This window comes from Equus asinus, chromosome X, assembly GCF_041296235.1.
Source record: "Equus asinus isolate D_3611 breed Donkey chromosome X, EquAss-T2T_v2, whole genome shotgun sequence".
In the NCBI taxonomy this organism is placed as follows: Eukaryota; Metazoa; Chordata; class Mammalia; order Perissodactyla; family Equidae; genus Equus; species Equus asinus.
The window spans coordinates 29889234-29912836 of NC_091820.1; the positions used below are offsets into that span (position 1 = coordinate 29889234).

Sequence of the window (23603 nt, forward strand, 5' to 3'; positions counted from 1 at the left end):
CATTATGTCTGATTATTTACCATTCCTACAGTTAGCAAGTTTCTTTATTTTACCATTAAACATGGAATCTTAGAGAATTTTTATTTTGTCTTTTATGTTTAAAACATTTTGATCTTTGTCTTTTGTGTTTTAATAAGTACAGTACTTATGAACATCTTATCTACAAATTTCAGAGTCTGACCATTGATATTTATATTTTATTGATTACCCTGCTTTCTGTAATGCTTTTTATCCTAATCTGAGTCATTGATATATGCATCACCTTTGAAGAATGTGTTCATGGGCAGTAACTGAATCCTCTGCTCCTATTCCCTAATCACACTTCTGGGTGCAGGGCTCAGTCCTATTGATCAAAGTGTTACTGTCCTCAATTCACAAGGATGTCTCATGTCACTGCTCACAGATTCCTTGGCTGAGTCAGAAAATTGGGTCATGTGCTCTTGTGATCTGGCCTCAGCCCAAGCAGCTTCTATGGTGGGCAAATGATTGGGCTGCTGAGAATAGTCACTCCCATCTCTTTCCACTTCAGGGTAGGTCTTCTCCAGTTCTTTCCTTTGCCCCACCTGTTGGGGGGTTATAATCTGCTTAGAACATTGAGTTTCTCCCTTCTATATGAACTTTCCCTATTATATTTAGAAGCATCATTTTTTTTCTCATTTTATTTCCACCCAACAACCTTGGTGTTTCTCAGAAAAAGATATTTTAGACTTGCAGTTAACATTGTGTTTTTTGCGATGGATGTTATACAATAATGTATAAATCTTTACCAGAATAATTGAGCTGTAATTGTGTGATTCTGCCAAATTGTAAGATAATATGGAGAGAAGGAACTGGAAATGCCTACTGGAAAAGTTAGGAAAGAATTTCTGTGAAGGATTGATAGCTTGGATTAACTTTTTGGGGCATACTACATGTTATCTCACATATAAAAATGATTTAATTAATGATCTATAAGTCTATATCCATATCTAAGCTGTGTTGCATTTCATGTAATTATTTATCCTAAAATTTGTAGTGTAGTTGTAATATTTCTACCGATTCCATTCTTCACATTTTGTTACTTTTTAAAACTTACGTTAGGAACTTCATTATATTTTATTGAAGATTAAAAAGGGTTTTATTTATTCGTTTGGATTTGTTTCAAAGGATTCAAATGAGGAAGAAGTCGAAGTTCTTGTCCTCAGGAAGGTTATAGACTCGTGGAAGTGATAGCAATTTGTCACATAATAACCTCTATATATAATTCAAACTGATAAGTGCTTGTCTGCTTAGCTTTCTGGTCACTGGCTTTTCTATTCACCTGGTTACCGAAATTGTTTCAGGGCTTGAGTTGAGCACAGTTGATTCAAGGAGAGTCAGACTTGGAACTTTTGCTGAAATTTTGGAGAAGGGATGGCTTTTTTTTTCTGCCAGGCTTACTAAGCTGGTAGGATGTAAGTCTGGGGTAAGTGGGGAGAGTCTCCAGGAATGAGGTCAGCACAGAGGAAAGCAAAGTCAAAAGGCAGAGAAAGATGACGTGTCATGATTTCAGGAGCGTCTCTGGATGCTGTCATTGTAAAGGTGGCCATTCCCTCTGTACATGCCAGTTATTGAGTCCATAAATTACCTCTGTAGCTCCTGCCAGTTTTAGTTGGGTTTCTGCCACAAATGAAAATGATTTGAGAAGTGCAGAATCCAAAGCTCTTTCCACTCTGCTAGTGGTTGCCAACCCTGGCTGTACTTCAGTGGCACCTGGGTAATTTTTACAAAATACAGATTCCGGGCCCAACCCTAGACCTACTGAATCATTCCCAGATTGGAAGAGGTCTGGGAACCCGTATTTTAAAAGTTCCCCTCCACATCACTGCTGTAGTTAACCCAGATATTCGAGCTAGGGAACCACTGCTAACAGTGTAAAGCCGCCACTTTCTAGCTCCATTTTACAAATGGAGAAAGTCAGGCCCGGGAAATTTAAGTCCCTTCAGAAGGCCATGTAAGAGGTCTCATCAAGTCTCCTGAGTAAGCACTCAGGTCTACTAAGTTTATGTCTAAACTTACGTTCATGTTATGTTGCTGTTTCCGTTATGCTCTGCTGCATAGAATAGTCAGACTGCTCTTTGGTCCTAGGTTAGTAGTTGTCTTAGTTTGAATCCCTAGAAAATGAAGCCTGAGGCAAGAATTAAATACCAATGCTTTACTGGGGAGGTGCAGACTCAGGGCAATGAGTGAGAAAGAAGAGAAACAAGGAAGGAAAGAATAGGAAGCAAAGCAATGAATGATGCATGAGCTGCTGCCTCAGTGTCCACTACTTACCTCCAATGAATAGATGCAACAGATTGCTCAGCAGGCGTCGGTTTTGAAAAGCTATGTGAAAAGAAAGTGCCTGTGAGCAATCAATGTGAGAGAGGAAGGAAAGGGATTTTATCTTGTGTTTACCTCTTATCTCCTGTTCCTGTTGGCCAGATTTTACTCCATGGGAGTTGATGGTCCTAGGCTTCAAGGTGGCATTCCCTGGCTCCATGGAGTGCCAGGTTCCATGCCCTACCATGGCAAGAGGAGCCAGGAATTCAGATTATGGGACTGATTTTCCTGTCTGTAGAGCAGCATCCAAGGGGTTGGCTCCATTAGTTCTGAAGGAAGTTACAGGTTATCCTCAGGCAGAGGAACGTGGGGATGGGACAGGTGGTTGAGGTTGCTGGAGGCAGTGGAACCAAGGGAATCTCAGGAAGCACATACAATGTATCCCAAACAGGAATGTTGTCTTATTTTTAATATTTTAAAGAATTCCACTAGTTACGCTGTCAGCAATTTTCAATATAGACAATGTCCAATTTCTTTCCCTTTCCCCTACCATCTGTGCTGACATGCTTCACCCCAGGCCCTGAGCCAATTCTCGTCTCAGACCTGGGATCTAGGAGCTCATCAGTGCTGACCACCAGTCTCCAGTGTCATCCGTGAAGTCTCAAGAGGACTATTCCAATATTAAATCTGGCAGCACTGGTTCCTCATTTGCACACTCCCATCCTTGTGATGCATCTCCTTCTGTCCTGTGTGTTCCAGTCCCCAGGTATAGGTTTCTACTTTATTTCTTAAAAATCCACATTGTCGCCAGGCTCCTTCCCTGGGTACTGGTAGGCTCTTCCTGCCATCCACCCTTGTTCTGGACAGCCCAAGGCCCCTCAAACAAGAATCTTACCCCTGAACATGGGATCCTGGGTCTTTCTTGACTGTGGAACAGGACTCTGACATCAACCTGATCCAGTTCTTCTTTTCTCTGGACCACTTGCCTGATTATAAGTTCACTTCCTGCTTTTGAAAATCCCAGCCATAACTGTTGCTTGACTAATATATGCCTTTCTCATCTGCCTGCCCTCCCATACCTGTCCTCCCACAGTCAGAGTTTACAGCTTGTTCACTTGCCATTATGTGTCTGTCCTGTTCTAACCTTTGGGTTTTTTGTCAGCTTCAAGTTCCTTCTTTCTGTGCTGCACCATGCAGCAATGAGACGTGATTGTGTCCTATATTATCAAGGAAAATAGATATACTTGAAGTCAAATAATTTGCTATAACCAAGTCAAAATAATTGTTATATCCAAGAATGTATAAGTTCTTTATCCTTATAGTGTGTTTTAATATAGGATATTTTTAGATCAATCAGTGTCTCATTTTGCTTTTTATTGTTTTATATCTATGGACATAGAGCCAGCAAGCAAAGAATATGTGAACTTTTAAACAATGTCTTCTTCTTTGTATTAGGTCTTCAATAGTGAACATATGCTCCGCAAGAATACATTTCGGGAGACATTTAATCAAAGATTGTATAAGCCTTTCCCCTAGTTTAAGTCCCAGAGAACGTGCAGTTTATGGGCTGCTAACAGCTCATTCAGACTAATTTGCACACGTAGTAAATCAACCCACAAGAACTTAAACATCAACTTTGTTCAAAGCAGATTTTATTTTTAATACAAGCCAATTAGAGAAAGTTTATAATATTCAGAATTGAAAATGCAAAACACAAAGTTAATTTGCTGTCAGCACTCCTTTGCTCCCTTCCCCGTGGAGGGGTTAATTAGCAAGTGAAATCTTATTTTAGTTCTTTTCTTTTAGAAATTTTGTCTTCTTAAGAAATTACATGAAAAAAGACAACTTCCTAGTTAAAATACTGGCAAGCTACAACTTCATGGTAGACTCTCTCTTATTTTCCATTAAATGATCCATGATGACATACAGAAATTTAAAAATTCAATAGCAATGGAAAGGAAAGATAACAGTCACCCATTTACATAAATCCTATGAGGAATTTCCAGTAATTACTGAGCTGATGTGGCCTGATTGAAAAACACGTTTAATAGCCTCTGCAGGCCTATGCTCAATTAAAACATAATTTAGGTGTACAGAGGAAACAGTCTAGTCCCATTGATGCAGGGTCAGCAAGCCGAAGAGTCGAAAGAAAGATTTCTCGGACTCTCAAGGTCTGGCAGTAGTGCTCTTTTATTTAGAGAATAGTGTGGAATAGCATGGGGACAGGACCCATGGGCAGTCAGAGCTGCTGCTACTGCTGCAAACATGGGTTGAGAGTAGGGCTAAATTTAAGGCATAGGTATGTGAGTTATCTCTTTACAAGACAAAGGAAAGAATATGTAAAAAAAAGCTGTTAAAATGGTTTCAGAGCAGGTGGGGTCTGGTTATTGGGTGGTCCTATAACTCTAGATAAGAATCAGATCAGATTAAGTCAGGATGTCCTATGCTTCCCGGAGGATGTTGGTGGTCGGGGGAGTCAGCTACGTGAGGTTACCAGACAAGCACAATAAACAAAACTTAAGTCCTTGCCATCTCCATTAAGAGTTTCCAGAGATAAGGCCATCCCCCCTTCTTCCTGGTGCAGAGAGGGAGACACCCCCACAGATGGAGACTTCCTTCACAAATGCAAATGTCTCTCATAAAAGGGCAAGCAAATTCCACTCCTCAGAGCCTCCTTCCTGTCTGCAGTTTTTAAAAGTAACCAGCCTAAAATAATCCTCATCACCATGATCTGCCTTTTCCTCTGAAGTTTATTATCTCCACCTACCAGAAAACCAGGAAGCTGCTTCCTCATTGCATACCTCCTAGTACATAGTAGGTGTTCAAAAATATTTTGCTAATGAATGGACATATGTGAAATACCTTCCAAGGTGGCCCTCTATTAGCATTTCTCTGTTGGCATCCCTCTTGAGAAAACAAACCCCCTGGACTTCAAATGACTGTAATTGTAGGGGAAAATATGGAGGAAAATCATTCTACCAAGGATGTATAAGATCCAGCATGTCAGTCTGGTGGTGGTGGCAGAGATGGGAAGAGTCCAAGTGGTTTGTGGTGCATGTTGTCAGTGAGATTAGAGTTTATCCATTAACAGGAAGATAATGAAATTTCCTAAGATGTAAATTTTCCCCTAGATTATTTGAAAACTGCCAGTGGATGTAAGTAAATATTTTCCATACATCCAATGGATAGACACCGTTTGATATAGGAAATTGGCCCAAGTGTGTGCATTGAGCTACCTCCATGTTTAGGTCTAAGAGATCACTGCAAAGAAAAAGGGGAACGAGACCATGGACAAGTGACTACCCAGGAAAGATAACCCTCTCTTATTTATAGGAGCAAATGAGAAAAGAAAAAGATAGAAGTAACATTTTTAAAAGCCAGAAGATAAAAGAGAGACACCTGCGTTCACACTTAAATGGAGTGTAGTGAAACAGTAGAATGGCAAAGAGGAGAGAAATTCTGAAAAGCAAAAGGAGAAAAAGACACGTTATTTTCAAAGGATCAAAAATTATATTGAAGACAGAATTACCAACAGCCACAATAGAAGCCAGAAGACAATGGAATTATAGTGCTGAAGCAAACTGTCAGCCTGGAATTTTAATTCCAGTAAACTATCACTTAAGAGTAAGGATGAAATAAAAATATTTTCAATCCAACAGTGAAATTGAAACAATTTAAAACTCACAGATATTTACTAAAAGAACAAATGCAAGATCTATTTATGATGAAGAAAATTGAATTCAGAAGAAAGAATTGGGATCCAAGAGCAGTGGTTAATGAAATGCTCAGTAAATGTGGGTAAATCTCAATGAACTTTGGCTATGGAAATAATAATATCAAATAATTCAGATGGTATAAAAGCAAAGTGAACTCAGTTATTAGACAATAACTTTATAAGGAAGGAGTTATTGCCGTAATAGGCATTTGAAGTTCTTATATTTGGGGAGCACAGGTTTGAACTATTTCAAGACATCTTTATGTAAAGTGTGAATGTTGAAAATTTCGGACAACCAAAAAATCAAGAGGTGGAATGTATAATTTCTAAACCAGTGGAAGCATAAAAGGAAATAAAGAAAACTTGATGAGTCCAATGGAATACAAAAACAGAGAACTAAAGAAAGGATATAGTCAAGAGAGGCACAAAATGAGATATTAAGCACAAATGTATCATTAATCGTGATAAATATAAACAGACTAAACTATAAAAGTGGAAAGTGAAATGCAGCTTTCTACTGTTTACAAAATCACCTGGTAAAATATCCAAAAACCTATACCAGGTATTTACTAATTAAAAAATATCTGGCATAAATATATTAATATTAGAATAAGTAAACTTTAAGACAAATAAATGTATTCATTTAAAAAGGAATAGTCCAATGTAGAGAAAAATTTAGAACTTATTTCCACCACCTAACCACATAAACTCAAAATGAATAAAGCAAAAATTGGCAAATATGGAAGGAGAAATGAACAAATCCACACCTAGAGTAGGAGATTTTATCATACATCTCTCAATAATCGACAGATCAAGCAGACAAAACATTAGTAAGGCTCTACTAGACTTGACCAATGCAACTAGTAAGATTAGGTTTTCCTGTACTTATTGAGCCTAGCTTGGCTGTGCTGGAAAAAATTGGAATCCTTGCCATTTGCTTACTACAGCACTTTGATATCTCTGTGTGGCCCTTTTCTTGTGCTTTAGGGCACCTGGGAGGATGTGCAGGAATTCGCTTTCAGCAAAATGTGACACAGAACTGCACACCAGTTTTTCCTGCTTGCAGATACTTAGAAACTTCACGGAAAGACCAGTCCAATGTCCTCAGCCATTTGGGACTGGTTAGGGAAGAAGGGTCACATGCCTTTCTCTTAGCATCTCCCAGACTTTCTTTTTTTTTCCTTAATTCCTACTTCCCTCTCCTTTATTTTTGTCCTCCTTCCTTCTTCCCTTCTTCCTTTTCTCCTTTTTCCCTTTCCTTCTTTCTTTTCACCCTTAAGTATTATATTATTTTAGATCTTCCAGGTGATAGAAAAGCAAAAGTAGTTCAGCCTCTTTTGATGTGATAAAACCCATTTTAACCCATATTTCAAAAATTAAATTTGTCAATAATTAGTATGGATCTTTATCATTTTAAATTATTATTTTATTGAATAGTATAATAAATTTGACAATTTATGCTGCTAAATCATTTCAGAAAATGGTTTTTCCTGAGTGGAAGATAGTAAACTACATTTCTACTAGTGAAAGCATTTTACCAAATAAATTAAGCACACTCTAAAAATTGTAGTTGCTGAATCCTCTTCTTTTTTATGTGAAGGTTATGACGCACTTCATGTTTTTGATATTAAATGAGGAAACTCAGTAATGAGCAATTGTTAGCACACAATGGATCTATCACTTACTTTATCAAGAGTATTTGTGAGACAGATGCTCATGTGCCAAGAAATAATAAAGTAACCAGAATGGGTACAATTTTAACTAGCATGTGATTTGGTCTTTTACTTGTTTAACAGAAAAGAAATCTACACTAATACTTTCCAGTAGTAGATGGAAGTGGGATTAGCAAATAGGCCAAAAAATTCTCTGAAAATATAATTACTCATACATTAAATACAACAAATAAGTATCTATTATAAACTTGTTTATATAAGTGAAATCATATTGTAAATATAGTTATTCATTCTCTTAATACGTTGTTTTCTGGATTAAAGCTTCTGAGTATTGTTTGCTAATAATATATCTAAATAATTAACTGTAGAAGATAATCACTAATTTATTATATTACTGAGTCTCTTCCACATTTCTGATGTACTTTCATATAATCATGGACTAGTAAGGCAGAAAGAAACCTAAGAGACAAATTATTCAAATTATATTCTATACAGCCCTAGCATTCTTTTAAAGCTCTTTGGTTTGTCAATAGAAAGGCTGTGGAAATGAATGGAAGCTTCTAGCTTCTCATCCTACTTCAACCAGATCAACTCCAGATTAATTGTTTTGTATATTGAGATTCTGTCTTAGGTGTTCTTCAGACACAGTACCCCTGAGGCAAAAAAATAAAATGTTTGGAAGCTACTGATCAAATCTTACTGCTTAAACAGAATAAGAACTTGAGTTATAAGAAAAACCTTTAAGTTGTTTGCCCAAGGTTGCGCAATGTAGGAGAGGAACTAAAACCAGAAAACAGGATTTTTAACTCTCCGTTGATTGCATCTTTCATCTCACCAGTTTTATACGTGTATCTTCCTTTGCAGTGTAGACGTGGTGGATTGTTTGAGTAAAAGCTCAAGTGGATCATATCTGCCTACACACGTGTTTTCTGTAGTCTCCCCTCCCTTGTTGACCCTGGTCTTGACCAGGTGACTTGCTTTGGTCAATGGATTATTAAGAAATGTGAAGGAAGCAGATATATGATAACCGTTTGAACATTAGGGCTCTCATTCTTTTGCTACTGGTAATTCTTCTGTACTATGTGGAAAATATTGGGCTCATCTCATAGAAGATTAGAGAGCTCATGGACAGAATTCCCAGATGAGGTCTTAATTCATGAATGAGCCCAGCCAATACACATGAGCTGATAAACTTTCCCAAATGAGGTCTGACCACAGAATCATGAGCAAATAAATGGTTGTTGCTTTAAACCACGAAGTTTCTGGGTAGTTTGTTTTGCATGAGAGCTGACCAAAACAGCAGTATTAATTTATTCTCCCAACCATGACCTATTCTAGGATCTGAGCATAGCACATTTTTGTGGATTTCAAAAACTTCTGATTCAAAAACACTGATTTCTTCCAGTAGCTAATGTTATATAAAATTAAGTATTCTTTCAATAGAGAGATTCTCTCTTTATGTTGTGTTATTTTCTTCAGTAACTGTAATATGGTAAATTGAGATATATTTGGTTATGTTGAATCACAGAACCCTGGCAACTGCCACAGTTACCAGGATCACCTGTAAAGGAAAGGCCCCCGGTGAGCTACATTTGAGGAGAGTAGGGATGGAAGGGACAAGTCCAGATTGTCCCCAACATTTGTGATGCCCAGGTCAAAAGTACAAATGGAAGCACACATACCATATTTCTAAAATTTTAAAAGTTGCAAATCAAACTAACACATTTTTAAATAGAATACATTCTATTATCTCACCTTGACAAATATAAAGTTATACCAACCTGGAAGACCAAGTTTAAATTTAGAATTCTTGGACTTCTCAGAGTTTGCGGTAGAATATGGCAGCACAGGATAGCTGGGCCCTGCTCAGGTGCCCACCATGTTCTCTTTCCTACTTGAACTCTAACATATATTGTAAGGGGTCTTGTGTATAAATGTGTGAGATACCTCAGCACACATAATTAATCTTGGTCCACATCTTCCCCTAAATAGCCATCTTTTAGTTACCCTTCAATTCTAGGAGTCTTCCAACAGGAGGACTGACATAGGAAAGATCCTGTACAGGCACTGGAAATGGGATCAAAGCATTTTGGATTGTGAACTGTGGCATCCCAAGAACATGGAACATGGTGAGGCTGGGCTCCATGTAGGCCTGTCCCATTGGGCCTCTGTACTCCTTGCACTTGCGGAAAGACAGTGCCAGAGGAGGTTCAGAGTAAGGCCCTAGAAAGCATGAGGCCCAGGACAGGAAGCTCTCTGTCTTGGGTCTAGGGGTTTTTGTTAGGTTAGGGATTCCCAACAGCAGACCCTAAAACCAGGTCTTGAGATCAAATAGTTTGAGAAGTAATCTCAGGAACCATAGGTAGGACTGTGAGAGAGTGAGAGACAGCAAAGGGAAGAAGCCAGTTCAAGGAGTGTTAATGAGCCACTGTGAGCAGTTTAGGCTCAATTGCACCGGCGATCTCTAGGAGTTGGTGTAGAATTCATCTTGGAGTTAATTCCAACCAAAGGGCAAAGACGCTCGGTTATTTTTCCACCAATTTGATACATTATTTGTTGAGAACTGCAACTGCAGGCGTTAACTGTCACTTCTGGCCAGATCCTTGCAAGGGCTGAGCAAACCTCCTATGACCAAAGCAAGCCCTCAAGGAGAAAGTCACAGTTTTCCATAAAGCCATTGTCCTGCAGGGTGGATTTAAATGCCCAGGCGACATGGCAAGGCATGGATGACATCTGCTACAGTGCAGAATTGGAAAGGACTTTGAGAATATATGTCCCTAAAAGAGAATAATGGTATGGTGGTACAATGTGGCCAGTAAAATTGCCAGGTTTCTAAAAATCAAAATAGTTCCTCCCTCTGCCATTTTGCGTCTTAAGGGGCTGTGGAAACTGCTGCTGAATACCTTCACCTAGAAGTGACTCCTCGTTGATAATATATGATAATACTCCTACTTATGTTTCTGGCATGGACCAATTAAATTGTTTCCGATGTTTAAGAAAAAGAAACAATATTGTTTTGTCAGTACATCTTCAAAAATAAAACCATCATTTCCACGAATTCCACTGTTATGATGGATTCCTTTTTGAACTTATAAGGGAGAGGAGCTGGCACTGTGCAATCCTTAGGGTCTTTGCTCATGAACATTTCATGAGTTGGAAAATGTACACTTAAGAATGTCCTTGGTTTTTACTTTCAGACTCAGTATCATTAGGAAATGGATATTTTTAGGGAAAAGGAAATAATGTATAACATAAAGCTTTGGATAGAAGCTTTATACTTGAACTTGTGCATTTCAATTATTGTTTACTATTAAATGGCTAGTTATTCTTTATCTTTGATGAAAATAATTACTATTAAATTGTTTAAATTTCCTATTCTAAGCAGCTTAATTTTATTTAAATTATCTAATCTAAATATTTTCATTTTGGTCTGTTCACGCAAGAGAAAAATGGGCTTTCTTTATTTCTGTTAATAAAGCAACAAATTTTGATCAAATAATTATATCACCTGGTTTGTTCTAATGATGTTGCCACAACTCAAATGCTTCTCTTGGAATCAAAGTAATCAGCGAACAACAGATGATAAGATGTGCCTAGAGTCTTTTATGACGAGAAAAAATTTTATCCTAAAATTAAATTTGTACTTGAAAAGGATGGAATAAAAATTAAAATAGCAACATTCTGACAGCTTTTGTTTCCTCTTTAGACCAACTGAGAATCTTGGACTTCGGTTAGATGTAATACAGATTTCAAATGTGGTCCATTGTCAGTGGGTTTTAATACATGATATGTAACTATAGCGTTACACATGATATATAATATATGCCATATAGCAATATATAACATGCAACATATGCTATATAATATATAATTAATATAACTTTATATGCATCGTATAACTTACACACATTCAAATCCTGAGTTTGTTTTTAAAATGACGTGAAGCAGTTAATGTTCTTGGAGAGGTGACTGGTTTTTTTGGCATATGGACTTCAGTGTATTTGAAAACAGGTTTGCCATCTTTCACATTTGAGCTGTTAAATCTGAATGAATTAAAATTATAGGCAATTAATGTCATAATACTTGTCTGGTCCATTGGTTAATAAGCTTGATTTATTTTCTTAGTTTTGGAGAACTTCCTAGCACAGATTTAGGCTTCTAAACATTTTTTATCATTTGTTTTTCATTGATTACTTAAATACTTTGGTATTAGCGATGAAATTTGTGTTCTATGCTTACACTGCATCCTACTTTAGGGGTGAGAGATTTTTATAACTATTTTCTCATTTTATGGAGAGTAAGAAAATGGTGGCCTTCAGAGAAAAAGTGGTATTGCTTAGAAGGAAAGGACCGGGATAGATAGCCTGCCTACCATGAGAAACTATATTAGCTACTAACTTAAGGTAAATGTTATAACAAGGTGATATGAGAAGTATTAATTAGACATGCCTCTTGCTGCTTCCCTTGGTTATTAACTGAGAAAGAATGATTTCTATATGCTGGTCAAGTTGCAAATTATTTTGGTTGCTGTGGGACAGAGCCCTTACGTCATAGAAATGTGATGGACAATAATGCTTACCAAATATTCTATATATCTGTCTCATTTCTCAGTCCCTGTTCGGTTAGATTGCACCGTGTGGTTGGTTCTGGACAATTAAATTTAACATGTGTTACTTTTGGGCCGAGCATTGAAAAACCCTTGAGCAAACTTCCAGCCTCTCCTTTTCCCCGGACCTGTGAGTGAGGGAGGAGAGATGTTCCTGATGGCACAGCTACAAGATAGTGGTGTCATTTACAGCGTGGATCCCTGAGTGACTTTATGGAGCAGACTTTCCTCTGACCTGTCCAGGAATGATTCTGTCAATGATAAAATATGCCCTGGAAGTTTAGGGGTATTGTGTTACCTTGGTATAACCTAGTCTTCTAGATTATACAATATGATTATATACAAAGATATTAAATATTGCTTTACCTCAAGATGAATTTTAGGATTTATGCCATTAAAAATAATGAAGCCGTTTTTTGGGAATGGCCTGGTGGTATAGCAGTTAAGTTTGCACATTCTGCTTTGGCAGCCTGGGGTTCGCTGGTTCGGATCCTGGGTGCAGACCTGTGCAGCGCTTGTCAAGCCAAGCTGTGGCAGGTGTCCCACATATAAAGTAGAGAAAGGTGGGCACAGATGTTTGCTCAGGGCCAGTCTTCCTCAGCACAAAAAAAAAAAGAAAGAAAGAAAAAAGAGGAAGATCGGCAGCAGAGGTTAGCTCAGGGCTAATCTTCCTCAAAAAAAAAAAATAATTAAACCATTTTATAATTATTTTGATAGCTGCAGATGGATTTGTTCCGGTTCCTTTGCGATTTGTTCCTCTCACTCCTGGACACTACCCTTGTAAAATTTTGTTGACATCAAGGTATGATGTGCGTGTCTATCACGTTGAAGGTGTGGTGGATGAAGAACATCCAGAGGCCAGATTTGAATTTGAAACGGCAGCATTTGAAGCCCTTACCCAGAATATTCCAATAGTAAGGCCAAACTTTTTTTGTTTTCTTCATTCCCACTGCCACTGTCTCAAAGTCCTCCAAACCTCTCATCTTGAACTATTACCAATTTCTAATTGCCTTATCTGCTGCCATTGGTTTCTCCACATTAATGTCAGAGTTTTGTTCCTGAATATACGTTATCGTGTTACTCACCTGATTAATCACCTCTCTGGATGTCTTTCCTTAAACAATTAACTCCAACTTCCTTAACCCATTATCAAATTCTTACTCAAAAGCCTTGCCTCCTGACTCTACCAAGCTGAGTTATGGTCTCTCAGATCACTCTGCTTTAATTCCGTTGTGATCTTAACACTTGATTAAGATGAGTTCATAGGCACTAAGAACAATGATTGACTATAGCTTGGCTATCTATTAGTCAAAGCGATAATGCAGCCTAGAAGAAGCTGATATAGTTATAAGGAATTTTGAGTTTTTTAAACCGAGAAATTGTTTTTTGTTTGTTTATTAAAGATATAACAAAAGTCTGCTCAAAGCACAAAAATTTGTTTTGATGAGAAATGTAAGCTTTGCTATCTGAGCAATCTACCAGGTAGAACCCTTTTTGTTACCTATAATTAGGAGTAGAATGTGTAACTCCAAGACCATTTTACCATTTTAACAGTAATTAGTAAGTCAAACAAAGGAATATTCCTTTAGATATTAAATACTTCGTGGATCAACTTATTAGGCAATGTTGCTGTGTGACACTGAAAGGGTATATAGTCACCCTTGTGCCTTATGTTCACGTTTTTGATAGTTGTTCTTAACAAATGTGACTTTCAAATGATGATTCTTAAGAAATGCAATTAAAAATACAATATATAATTTTATTAAAAGTACCAAGAATTAATATGTAATTCAACTTCATCAACATCATCCCCCTGATATTTTTCTACCTTTTTTTCATGCTTTAGAATAATAAAACACAGAATGAATGGAAATGTCAAGCGACTATAGAAGGAGAATGGTTTTATGGACCTTCTATTTTATATGTCGGACCAGGTGAAACTGTGCAGTATCCTCTTACTTTCAAACCTATTTTGGAATGTGAAATTATGGTATGAACTCATTGATGTTTTTCCCCTGTCTTAATATGTCAATAAACCAATATGTGATATTAACCTATATAACTTATGAGAAATCTTTTTTCAGAAAAGTTATATTTTCCATGAATTTGATCATAGTGATTACTCTGCTTGAAAGTTTAATAAATGTTTTAACTTGAGGGATAAATGTTCTGAAAGTCACAATGCCATTGGCTGCCAATACTTATATCCAGATTATTTTTACTTAGCATGTTTAACAAAGTAAAATCATTGCTCTTTTTGTTTTTATTTATTAAGGAAGTTGATACTTTGGAAAATATTTTAAGACATATTTCTTTGACAAGGATATAAACACACATATAATTGCTATGTATGACAATGCCTATATAAATTCTGTAATTTAAAGAAAGTAAAGAGAAAGCTTTTTACAGGAAATTTCTCTTCATTCAGTAGACGTATTTATACATCAACTGGGAAAGTCAATGGCTAATGCCACCTTGAAAGCTCATTTCATTAATCAGATTCAAGAATAGTATGATAACAGAAGTAGTTTGGCATCTAACTATGACTCCTATAGAGCTGAAATTTGGCTGATTTGTCACAGGGTAAACTTACTCTACAAAATCAAGTAGATGGCATGACACATGTCTTTGAAATAAAAGGGATTGGAAGAAAACCCCTGGCCTTGGAACACATCATTGTAGACTGTCAAGTGGGGAACGTAACAAATAAAGCCATAGTGGTGCCCAATGATACAAAGACCATCCTAACATTTAAGGTAAGATTTTTTTTTTTTAATATAAAAGTGTTTTCAGAAGGAGTATATGGAATTATATGAAATTTTAAAAACATTTCATTTTACTTAACTAGGTAAAGCAATGTCTCATAAGGAGAAGTTTAGAATTCTTTATATTAGTCCAACAGCTACTAAATTTCATTTCAATTATAAAGTTGAGTTAGCCCCAAACAAGTTTTATATCTAAATATTAGTATATATCATAAAATATATGAAAATCTAGTTATTTGAGTCATATGTATTTTCACTTGCAGAAATTATACATGATAAAAAGTATTTTCAAAAAAATTTTTAAACAGCTTTTAAAATTTTTAATGTGAAATCTGTAGGCACAAAATTTCTAAAGTGTATCCTATCGTTTACCAGTGTGAATAATAATGAGAATGTGAAGAAATGCATAATTATTTTCATCTTTATTTTTTATGAAGCTTTTGTACTTGGTCCTCCTCACTTCATTTGTTTAAGCCCATCCTAAAATAAATTTTTCCACTTCTCGCCCCCATATTTATCTAAGAATTGTTGTGTGTCTAATAGAATCCTCAAAAGAAGCTTCAAATGTCTGTCCATCACAGGTGCCTGAGCGAGTACTCCTGAAGTTTGGAAATTCTCTGGTTTGCCCTCTGCTTTTTTTTTGTTATCTTGAAAAATATATACTTTGGTTTTCTTCTTTCCTTACTGGATTGCAAATGGAGTGAATATTATGAATGAAAATCTCATCTTGTCACTCCTCTACTAAAACTCTTCAGTGTCATCTCATGCCTTCAGGATCCAGTCCATACTCCCTGCAGTGGCTTTCACTGTCTTTCAAGAGCTCATCTGCTCAGCCTCCTCTCTTGCCACTCCTGGCTCCAGCAACACTTAGGCTTGTATACAGTGTTTCCTTTCGCTACTGTCTGGAAATCTCTGCCCAACAACCTATCGTCCATTTCTCTGTGTCTATCTGACTCCTTTTCATTCTTCAGGGCAAGTTTAGATGCCACTTTTCTAACAATCCTTCCTATTCCCGTAAACCTCAGTTAGATGCCTTTCATGTGCTTCCACAGCATTTTTTTACCTGTCCGACCATCATACATTCTGCATCATATTGCTATTACCTGTTTACCTTTCTCCATCAGATTATAAACTGTGACAAAAGGGGCATGCCTCTCTTACCCACATTTTTATACCTAACATAAATCATAGTATCAAGTACACAGTAGTTTTTCAAGGAAGATTTGTTTAATAAACAGATACAAACATAATGGGCGGCATTTAAAATGAAGGAAGGAAGGAAAGAAAAAAAAGAGAAAAAACCATGACTACTTGGATTTACTATAAATAATGAAAAAATCATTTTCCCTCTCCCTCTCCCCTTCCAGAATTTACTGTGAACAAGGAATCCTGTCTTAAGAGTTTGATGAAAACAGGTTAAAGAAAAACCTGTGATTCAATAACGTTGCTTGTTTCATTTTGTTGTTATGGCAGAGATGATGTCTATAGGTTTTCAAATTTTATTCTCCAGAATGAATGCATTTAAAAAAATGTACGCCTTTATTAATAATAATTATACTACATTCACTATATTTATCTAATTAAATGTAAACACGAAATTCTATTCATAACAAAATTGCTCTCCACAAGCCATAATAGTTGAAGTCTATATTTTTGTCATTTTAATATACAAATAAAACTGAAGAATCTAGTCATTTTACTTTTAGGGTACAGATTTTCAGTGAGGCCTTTTCTGTAATTAAAGATATTACCCATTAAGTTAATTAAATGTTATTTCATTAAAATATTAATAATATTGTTCATGTGTTCCAGGTCTTCCTCATGTTTAAATAGCTCCATCAATTATAACAGAACAGAAACATATTTAAGACCCAAGTAACATTTGTTTGTAGAGATAATTATCAATGGATGAAATATCACCTTTTTTTTTTTTTGAGGAACATTAGCCCTGAGCTAACTGCTGCCAATCCTCCTCTTTTTGCTGAGGAAGACTGGCCCTAAGCTAACATCCATGCCCATCTTCCTCCACTTTATACGTAGGATGCCTACCACAGCATGGCTTTTGCCAAGTGGTGCCATGTGCACACTGGGGATCCGAACTGGGGAACCCTGGGCTGCTGAGAAGCAGAATATGCGAACTTAACCCCTGCACCACCAGGCCGGCCCCACACGTTTTTTAATTTGAAAATTGCCATCAACTTTAATCAACACATCCTAATGCATATTACCGATTTGCCATTTCTTTTCATTCAGAATATTTAGTTTCTTGCTCATATTTCAATGGAAATTTTGTTGAGAAACAACTGAGATGCTGCTAAGAAGAAAGGCTAGGCTGAGAATCTTTGCTTTATAGTTTCAGCTTTCATTATATACTTACTTTGGGACCACTGAAACCCTCCTGATTTTCCATCTTCATTCCTTGATCTGTAAAATGAAGTTTACCTCTATGCGTTCAAGGCCAATTCACATTCTTTTCCCCTCTCTTTCTCTCTCTTTTAGTATCTTCCTCTTCGTTGGATTGTTTTCCTTAATCTATGAATATTCTCAAATTTTTCCATTATAAGAGAAAACTTGTCTCTAACAATAGTCCTTCTTCAACTATTATCCTTTTTATTTTTCATGGTGCTAGACTTCTTGAAAAAGCACTGTTTACATAATCGCTTCTTATTTCATGACGATCCATTGGTAGCTTCTCTACTCTGTTCAAACTGCTGCCACAAAGATCACCCATGACTTTTGGTCAAGAAAAATCAGTTATTTTCCCAAGTTATCTGCTTCAAAACTCCTGTAGTGTTTGGCACTGTTGATCTGCCTTCTTGACACTCTTCACTATTTATTCTATATCCTTCTAATGTTTCTCATTTCCCTGCCATTTCTTGATCATTACTTATCTGGCCCTTTTATTCGTCTAACCTTATGACTTATTTTCAAGTTTCCATCTTCCAAGCATTCTTAGATCTGTGCAACATCCCACTTGGCAGATCAAACTATCTTCTAGGTACGAATACCAAGTCCATACTTTCACTCAAGATGTATGTGCTAGCTTTAGCCTCTCATTTTCAACTGCTTGCTGTTCACCTGCACTTTAACAATCTGCTAACAACTCAAATCCAGAATGTTCTTTTCATATCTTTTCCTTGTTCTATTTTGTATTGCTGCTAGTAGTCATTTTTAAGATGCTTTGTATTTAAAAAAAAAAGAAAGCCTTTCAACATGTATATTATTACTACAAGAACAGTTTGTAATAGAAGGATGAGACTTCCTTAATATCAAAGAGAAAATAAAAATCAGAGAACCTAATTGAGATACAGGTAAATGCTGTGACATTTTATCAAAGTGACAAAGTGGTAGAAAATAGTTATGTAATAAGGAAAAGAGGAGGTGCCAGACTTCCAGGATGGTGGAACAAGGAGTTTCATAAATCTGTTCCTCCTTAAAAGCAATGAAAACACTGGCAAAAATTGTCAAAATGAAATTTTTCAGATTTTGAAATTAAATAAAGACTTAAAACAATCTGAGGAGTATTTTTTCAAGAAAAACAGAAGCTTGGTAAGAGCAGCTTGGTTTGTGGCACTTTGAATTGGCCTATTTTTATTCTCCTCTCCTGAGCTCCAGTCTTTACAACCAGGGGAGCTATGAAAAGCAGCAACCTTGCAAACAAAGGAAGAGGCAGACTGAGTGTGACTCTCCTCATAATTCCCATCCCCAGGACATGTCACAATTTGACCTTTCTCCTCACTCTCTAGTGGATGACTCACACTTCCTGCTCTTAAAACCTACTACAAAACCTTAACTAAAAAAGTATAATATTAAAGAAAATGTACTGGCATGTGGTAGACATGTAGATGAGTGGAATAAAATAGAACATCCTGCAATTTATCCATAGGCTAGAGTAACGGTCAATTGATCTTTTTTTTTTTTTTTTTTGTGAGAAAGATTGGCCCTGAGCTAACATCTGTTGCCAATCTTCCTCTTTTTGCTTGAGGAAGAATGTCACTGAGCTAACATCTGTGGCCATCTTCCTCTATTTTGTACATGGGACACCACCACAGCATGGCTTGACAAATGGTATATAGCTCCGTGCCCAGGATCTGCACCCACAAACTGGACCACCAAAGCGGAACACTTGAACTTAACCACTCTGCCACCAGGATGGCCCTGGTCAAGCAATTTTTGACAAGGATACCAAGAGAATTTAATGAGACAGTCTTTTTAAAAAAATGATGCTTAGACAACTGTATCGTCACATATAAAGGAATGAATTTGGACCCCTAACTCATACCATGTACAAAAGTAAACTCAAAATGGATCATAGACCAAATTTAATAGCGAAAACTATAAAAATCATAAAGGAAAACATAGGAGTAAATCTTCATGACCTTGGGTTAGGCAGTTAATTTTTAGATATGACATCAAAAGCACAAGTGACAAAACATAAATATAAATAAATTGGACTTAAAAGTTGAAATATTTGTGCTTCAAATGATACCTTGAAGAAAGTAAAAAATGAACCCACAGAATAAGAGAAATATCCACATGCCATATATCTGATAAGGGCCTTGTTTTTAGAATATATAATGATCTCTTACAGCTCAATAATAAAATGACAACACAGTTTTAAAACTGTGCAAAGGATTTGAATAGACATTTTCCCAAGGAGGATTTGCAAATGAGCAATAAGCAGATGAAAAGATACTCAACATTACTAGTCATTAGGAAAATGCAAATCAAAATCACAATGAGTTATCACTTCACACTCTCTAGGATGGCTATAATCAAAATGACAGACAATAAAAACTTTGAGAGAACATGTAGAGAAGTAGGAGCCATCATGCATTGTTGGTGGGCAAGAAAAATTGTGCAGCCATTTTGGAAAACACTTTTGGAAAGCAGTAACTTAAAAGGTTAAATTTCGAGTTATCATATGTCCCAGCAATTCTGTATGTTCATAGGAAATGAAGATCTATGTTCACACAAAAATGTGTACATGTTTTTATAGCAGCATTGTTCATAATAGACAAAAGTGGAAACAGCCCAAATTTCCACCAACTTAAAAATGGCTATAAAAATAATAATTAAAACGATGGATATACAAAATGCAACGTATCGTGCAGTTTAATGTCATTCATCAATACAAAGAAGTGATATATACCACAACATAGATGAATCTTGAAAACATTATGCTAAGTGAAAAAAGCCAGTCACGAAAGACCACATGTTTTCTTTCCTATGAATTGTTCAGAATAGGCAAATCTATAGAGACAAAAGGTAGATTAGTGTTTGCCTGGGCAGTCGAGGGTGGCGAGATGTAAGCACTCAGTAAGCTGAAAGTTGAATTTAACCAGAGTTGTGGTCAAGTGCTGCTTAAATAGTCTTTATATGCTACATTAATATTGATGTAGAAACCTATTGAAATGGTTCATCTTTTGTACATCAAATTGCACAAAGAAAATTGTGCATGGCCTATAAAAGATATTCAGATTGTCTAAGCATCAGTGATCTTGCTACAAGTAGCAACAGAAAATAAACATTGTTCTTTTTGTGAGAATCATTTCCTTTGTTCTATTTTTTTCATAGGCCTAGTCTCAAATTTTTCTTTTGCTGTATGTAGTGTTTTTCTGGTTTGATTTTCGTTTAAAAGTGAACAGTTTTAATGGAAGCATTTAAATTAAATTTCAGTTTTTTCTGTGCTTTAGCTTGTTACACTAATTTCATGTAAATATTGACATTATATAATTCTTGTTTTTGAATTGTCTTTTCTAGGTGTTTTCAGATCTTCCAATAGTGTGGGGAAGTCGAAACATCACCATAGACCCTGATAACGTAGTCTCGTATATTCTACACGTCTGCCCTTGGAAACGTGGAGTATTCAAAGGTAACAAAACCATTCATAAAATATTATTAACTACCACGCTAGGACTGATACATGATGAGAAGAAATGAAAATGTAATTTACACTTCCCCTTTCTAATAAATGACCCAGAGGGAAATTTGGTTTTCCATTTCAGTCATTAGCTTTCTAAATAATCAGAGCTTTGGAGCATACATTTTAGGTGTAGCACTATACTCTCTTGTCCGTTTATTTGAAATTATTTGTGGGACAAATTCCTAGAAGTAGAAATATTTTGTTAAGGATATTTGCATTTAAAATTGTGATAAATCCTTTCAAATAGTTATGGCAGTTTATGAAGCAGATAGCATCCTATGAGAATGTCTGTTTATAGGGCTAGGTATTATAAAAACATGTATATGCACTTAATTGATGTGTGAAAAATAGGTTAAAGGTTTTGATATATGTGAAGTTTTATTCCTTTGTCTCGAATGAAACATTATTTATACAAATTTCCCTGATGGTTGCCGAACAGCATTGCTTGCTTGCGAATGGGGGCGAGGGGTATTCCTACAAGGTTTTGAAGGGAACAGGGATGATAAGTGTAGAAGAGTAATAGGGAAGAACTGAGGGGCTGTAATTCATCAAGGGAATTAGTTGTCCTATTTGGGAGAGAATTCAGTGCCCCATGGTGGTTGGCTTTTGCTGAGGAAATTATTATAACGTAGGTAAATGGACACAATTTAGAAATGTAGAAAGCATACACTTAGTAGCAATCTTGTGCTCCCTGGAAGTACTAGCCTCTCATCCCTGCTTGCCTCAACAGAGTGTGTTAGCTTAGAAGGTGTAGAGAGCTGCTCCAAAAAAGTACAGAGAGCCTAGACTGGGTGCCAATGCTATTAACAAGCAGACGGGACCTTTTAGAATGGCAAACACAACCCAATCAATACCACTGTAATAGAATGTGCAGTGAAGGAAGAGCCAACCTGCCACCCCCACTCTGTGCTTCTATTGGCTTGACCTCAGATGTCCCCACAGTCATAGTCGTTCGCATCTTCTGAAATCTTCCCTTTTCAGACTTTACAAAGTCCGTTAATAATTCTCCATGTGATAGGTAGATTTTGATAGTGAGCCTATTCTAAGCATGTCAATAAAGTACCATATTTCATCATTTTTTAAGGTAATTGAGATGATTTGAATTGATTTTAAGAAATATCAATTTCAATTTTCATTTTAATCATCAAATGACAATCCCAATGGTTGGTGAATTTTCCTTAGTTTTAGGATTTTAACTAGTCTTTTGTAAAGGGCAGCAAGTCATTCAGAATTGCCATTATTATTTTTGATAAATGTAATAAATCTCAATTTCTTGTTCAAAGAAGGCAGTGAATTCTGCTATGTATGAGAAGGAGCATAAGAGGGACCTCAAACTGTAGAATATTGTTGAATTATGAATATTTACAACTACTTTAAACAAAACCCCTGGTCCATGAATCAAACTCTTAAGGTTATAGAAATGGAACTAAGAAGAATTAAATAATCAGACTTAATGTGCTTTTCCTTTGTATAGTCATTTTTTTGTTGCTTTTAGTAGCATTTGCGACCATAAAATTTCAGTACATATTTTCACTAATCAGATATGGACTCTTTAGCATATTGGTTTGGAGGATTTTAGAAGGAATTTGGGGAAGTTAAAGGCAACTCAGTGTGCATTATTAAGTGAGGATGAAGTAGGTAAATGTTGACTGGCTACACAAGACGTTTTGCAGCCTTAATAATTTTGAAAAATATTTGCAAGGCACGATCATGATCGTTCTTCCCAGGGTAGTCCCTTAGAGTTGAATTCAGTATGATTTAGAGAAACTGAGCCTGTAAAGAAAGCTAGCTTCATTTTTATTGATATTACTGTTGGAAGACTTCTACGATATTTTAAGCAGTATAAAGGCAATTGCTTCTGAACAGCCGCTAATCTGATATGATATAAAGAAAACTAGACTATAACATTTTCAGACATACATGAAAATGTTCCTACTTGTCCTGGTTAAAGAAGTATATCAGGTGTGTGTGTGTGTGTGTGTGTGTGTATCAGTGGTCTTTTAAAACAACTTTGTGCTCTTTTTCAATTCTGTTCTTAATTATATAAGAATTATTTATATAAGACCTATAATTTGGGAAGCCTTGATAAGCATAGTAGTTATAAACAAAACTGACATTCAACCAATTATGCTCTCTTTGTTAAAATACTGTAAAAGATGCTTTTCCTTATATGTTGAGAAATGCTCAATTGTTTGAGCTCCACTATTGTGTAACCCTTGCCACCCTAACCACCGCAGTCCCTCCCCCAACCCCCCCTGGACTTCCCAACAATCCAGCAGCAACTAAAGAGTTAACACGTGATGCATCAGAGTGCCTCAGGACTTTGATCCAGCATCCTTTCATTGGTCAGAGCTGGAATATAGGTTTGTTAATTGTTTCCAACGTTGCCACTGGATACAAATATGGATATCATATGACTCCTACCTCCTAGGAATTCATATCTGGTAGTGAAAGTACATATCCATAAGTCATCTCGGTATTAGGTACAGTCTGTTTTACCAAAAGTTTAAACATGGCACTGGGGAGCATGGTAGAGGGAAATAGTAATCCTAACAGTGGGGATCTGAGAGGGCTTCCTAGGGGGTAATGGGTTTATCTGTAGCTCTAAGGATGGGCTGGGATTTATCAGCCAATTTTG

The 23603-nt window shown here is 36.4% G+C and overlaps 1 protein-coding gene across 1 annotated transcript in view; it reads left to right on the forward strand.

Moving 5' to 3' along the window:
* Positions 1 to 23603, forward strand: part of CFAP47 (cilia and flagella associated protein 47) — a 423199-nt gene that overhangs the window by 270547 nt on the left and 129049 nt on the right. The window contains exons 46-49 of the mRNA XM_070502678.1: positions 12992 to 13188; positions 14121 to 14264; positions 14857 to 15030; positions 20803 to 20914. Of these exons, the coding sequence (XP_070358779.1) occupies positions 12992 to 13188; positions 14121 to 14264; positions 14857 to 15030; positions 20803 to 20914 (627 nt within the window). The remainder of the gene's footprint in view (positions 1 to 12991; positions 13189 to 14120; positions 14265 to 14856; positions 15031 to 20802; positions 20915 to 23603) is intronic.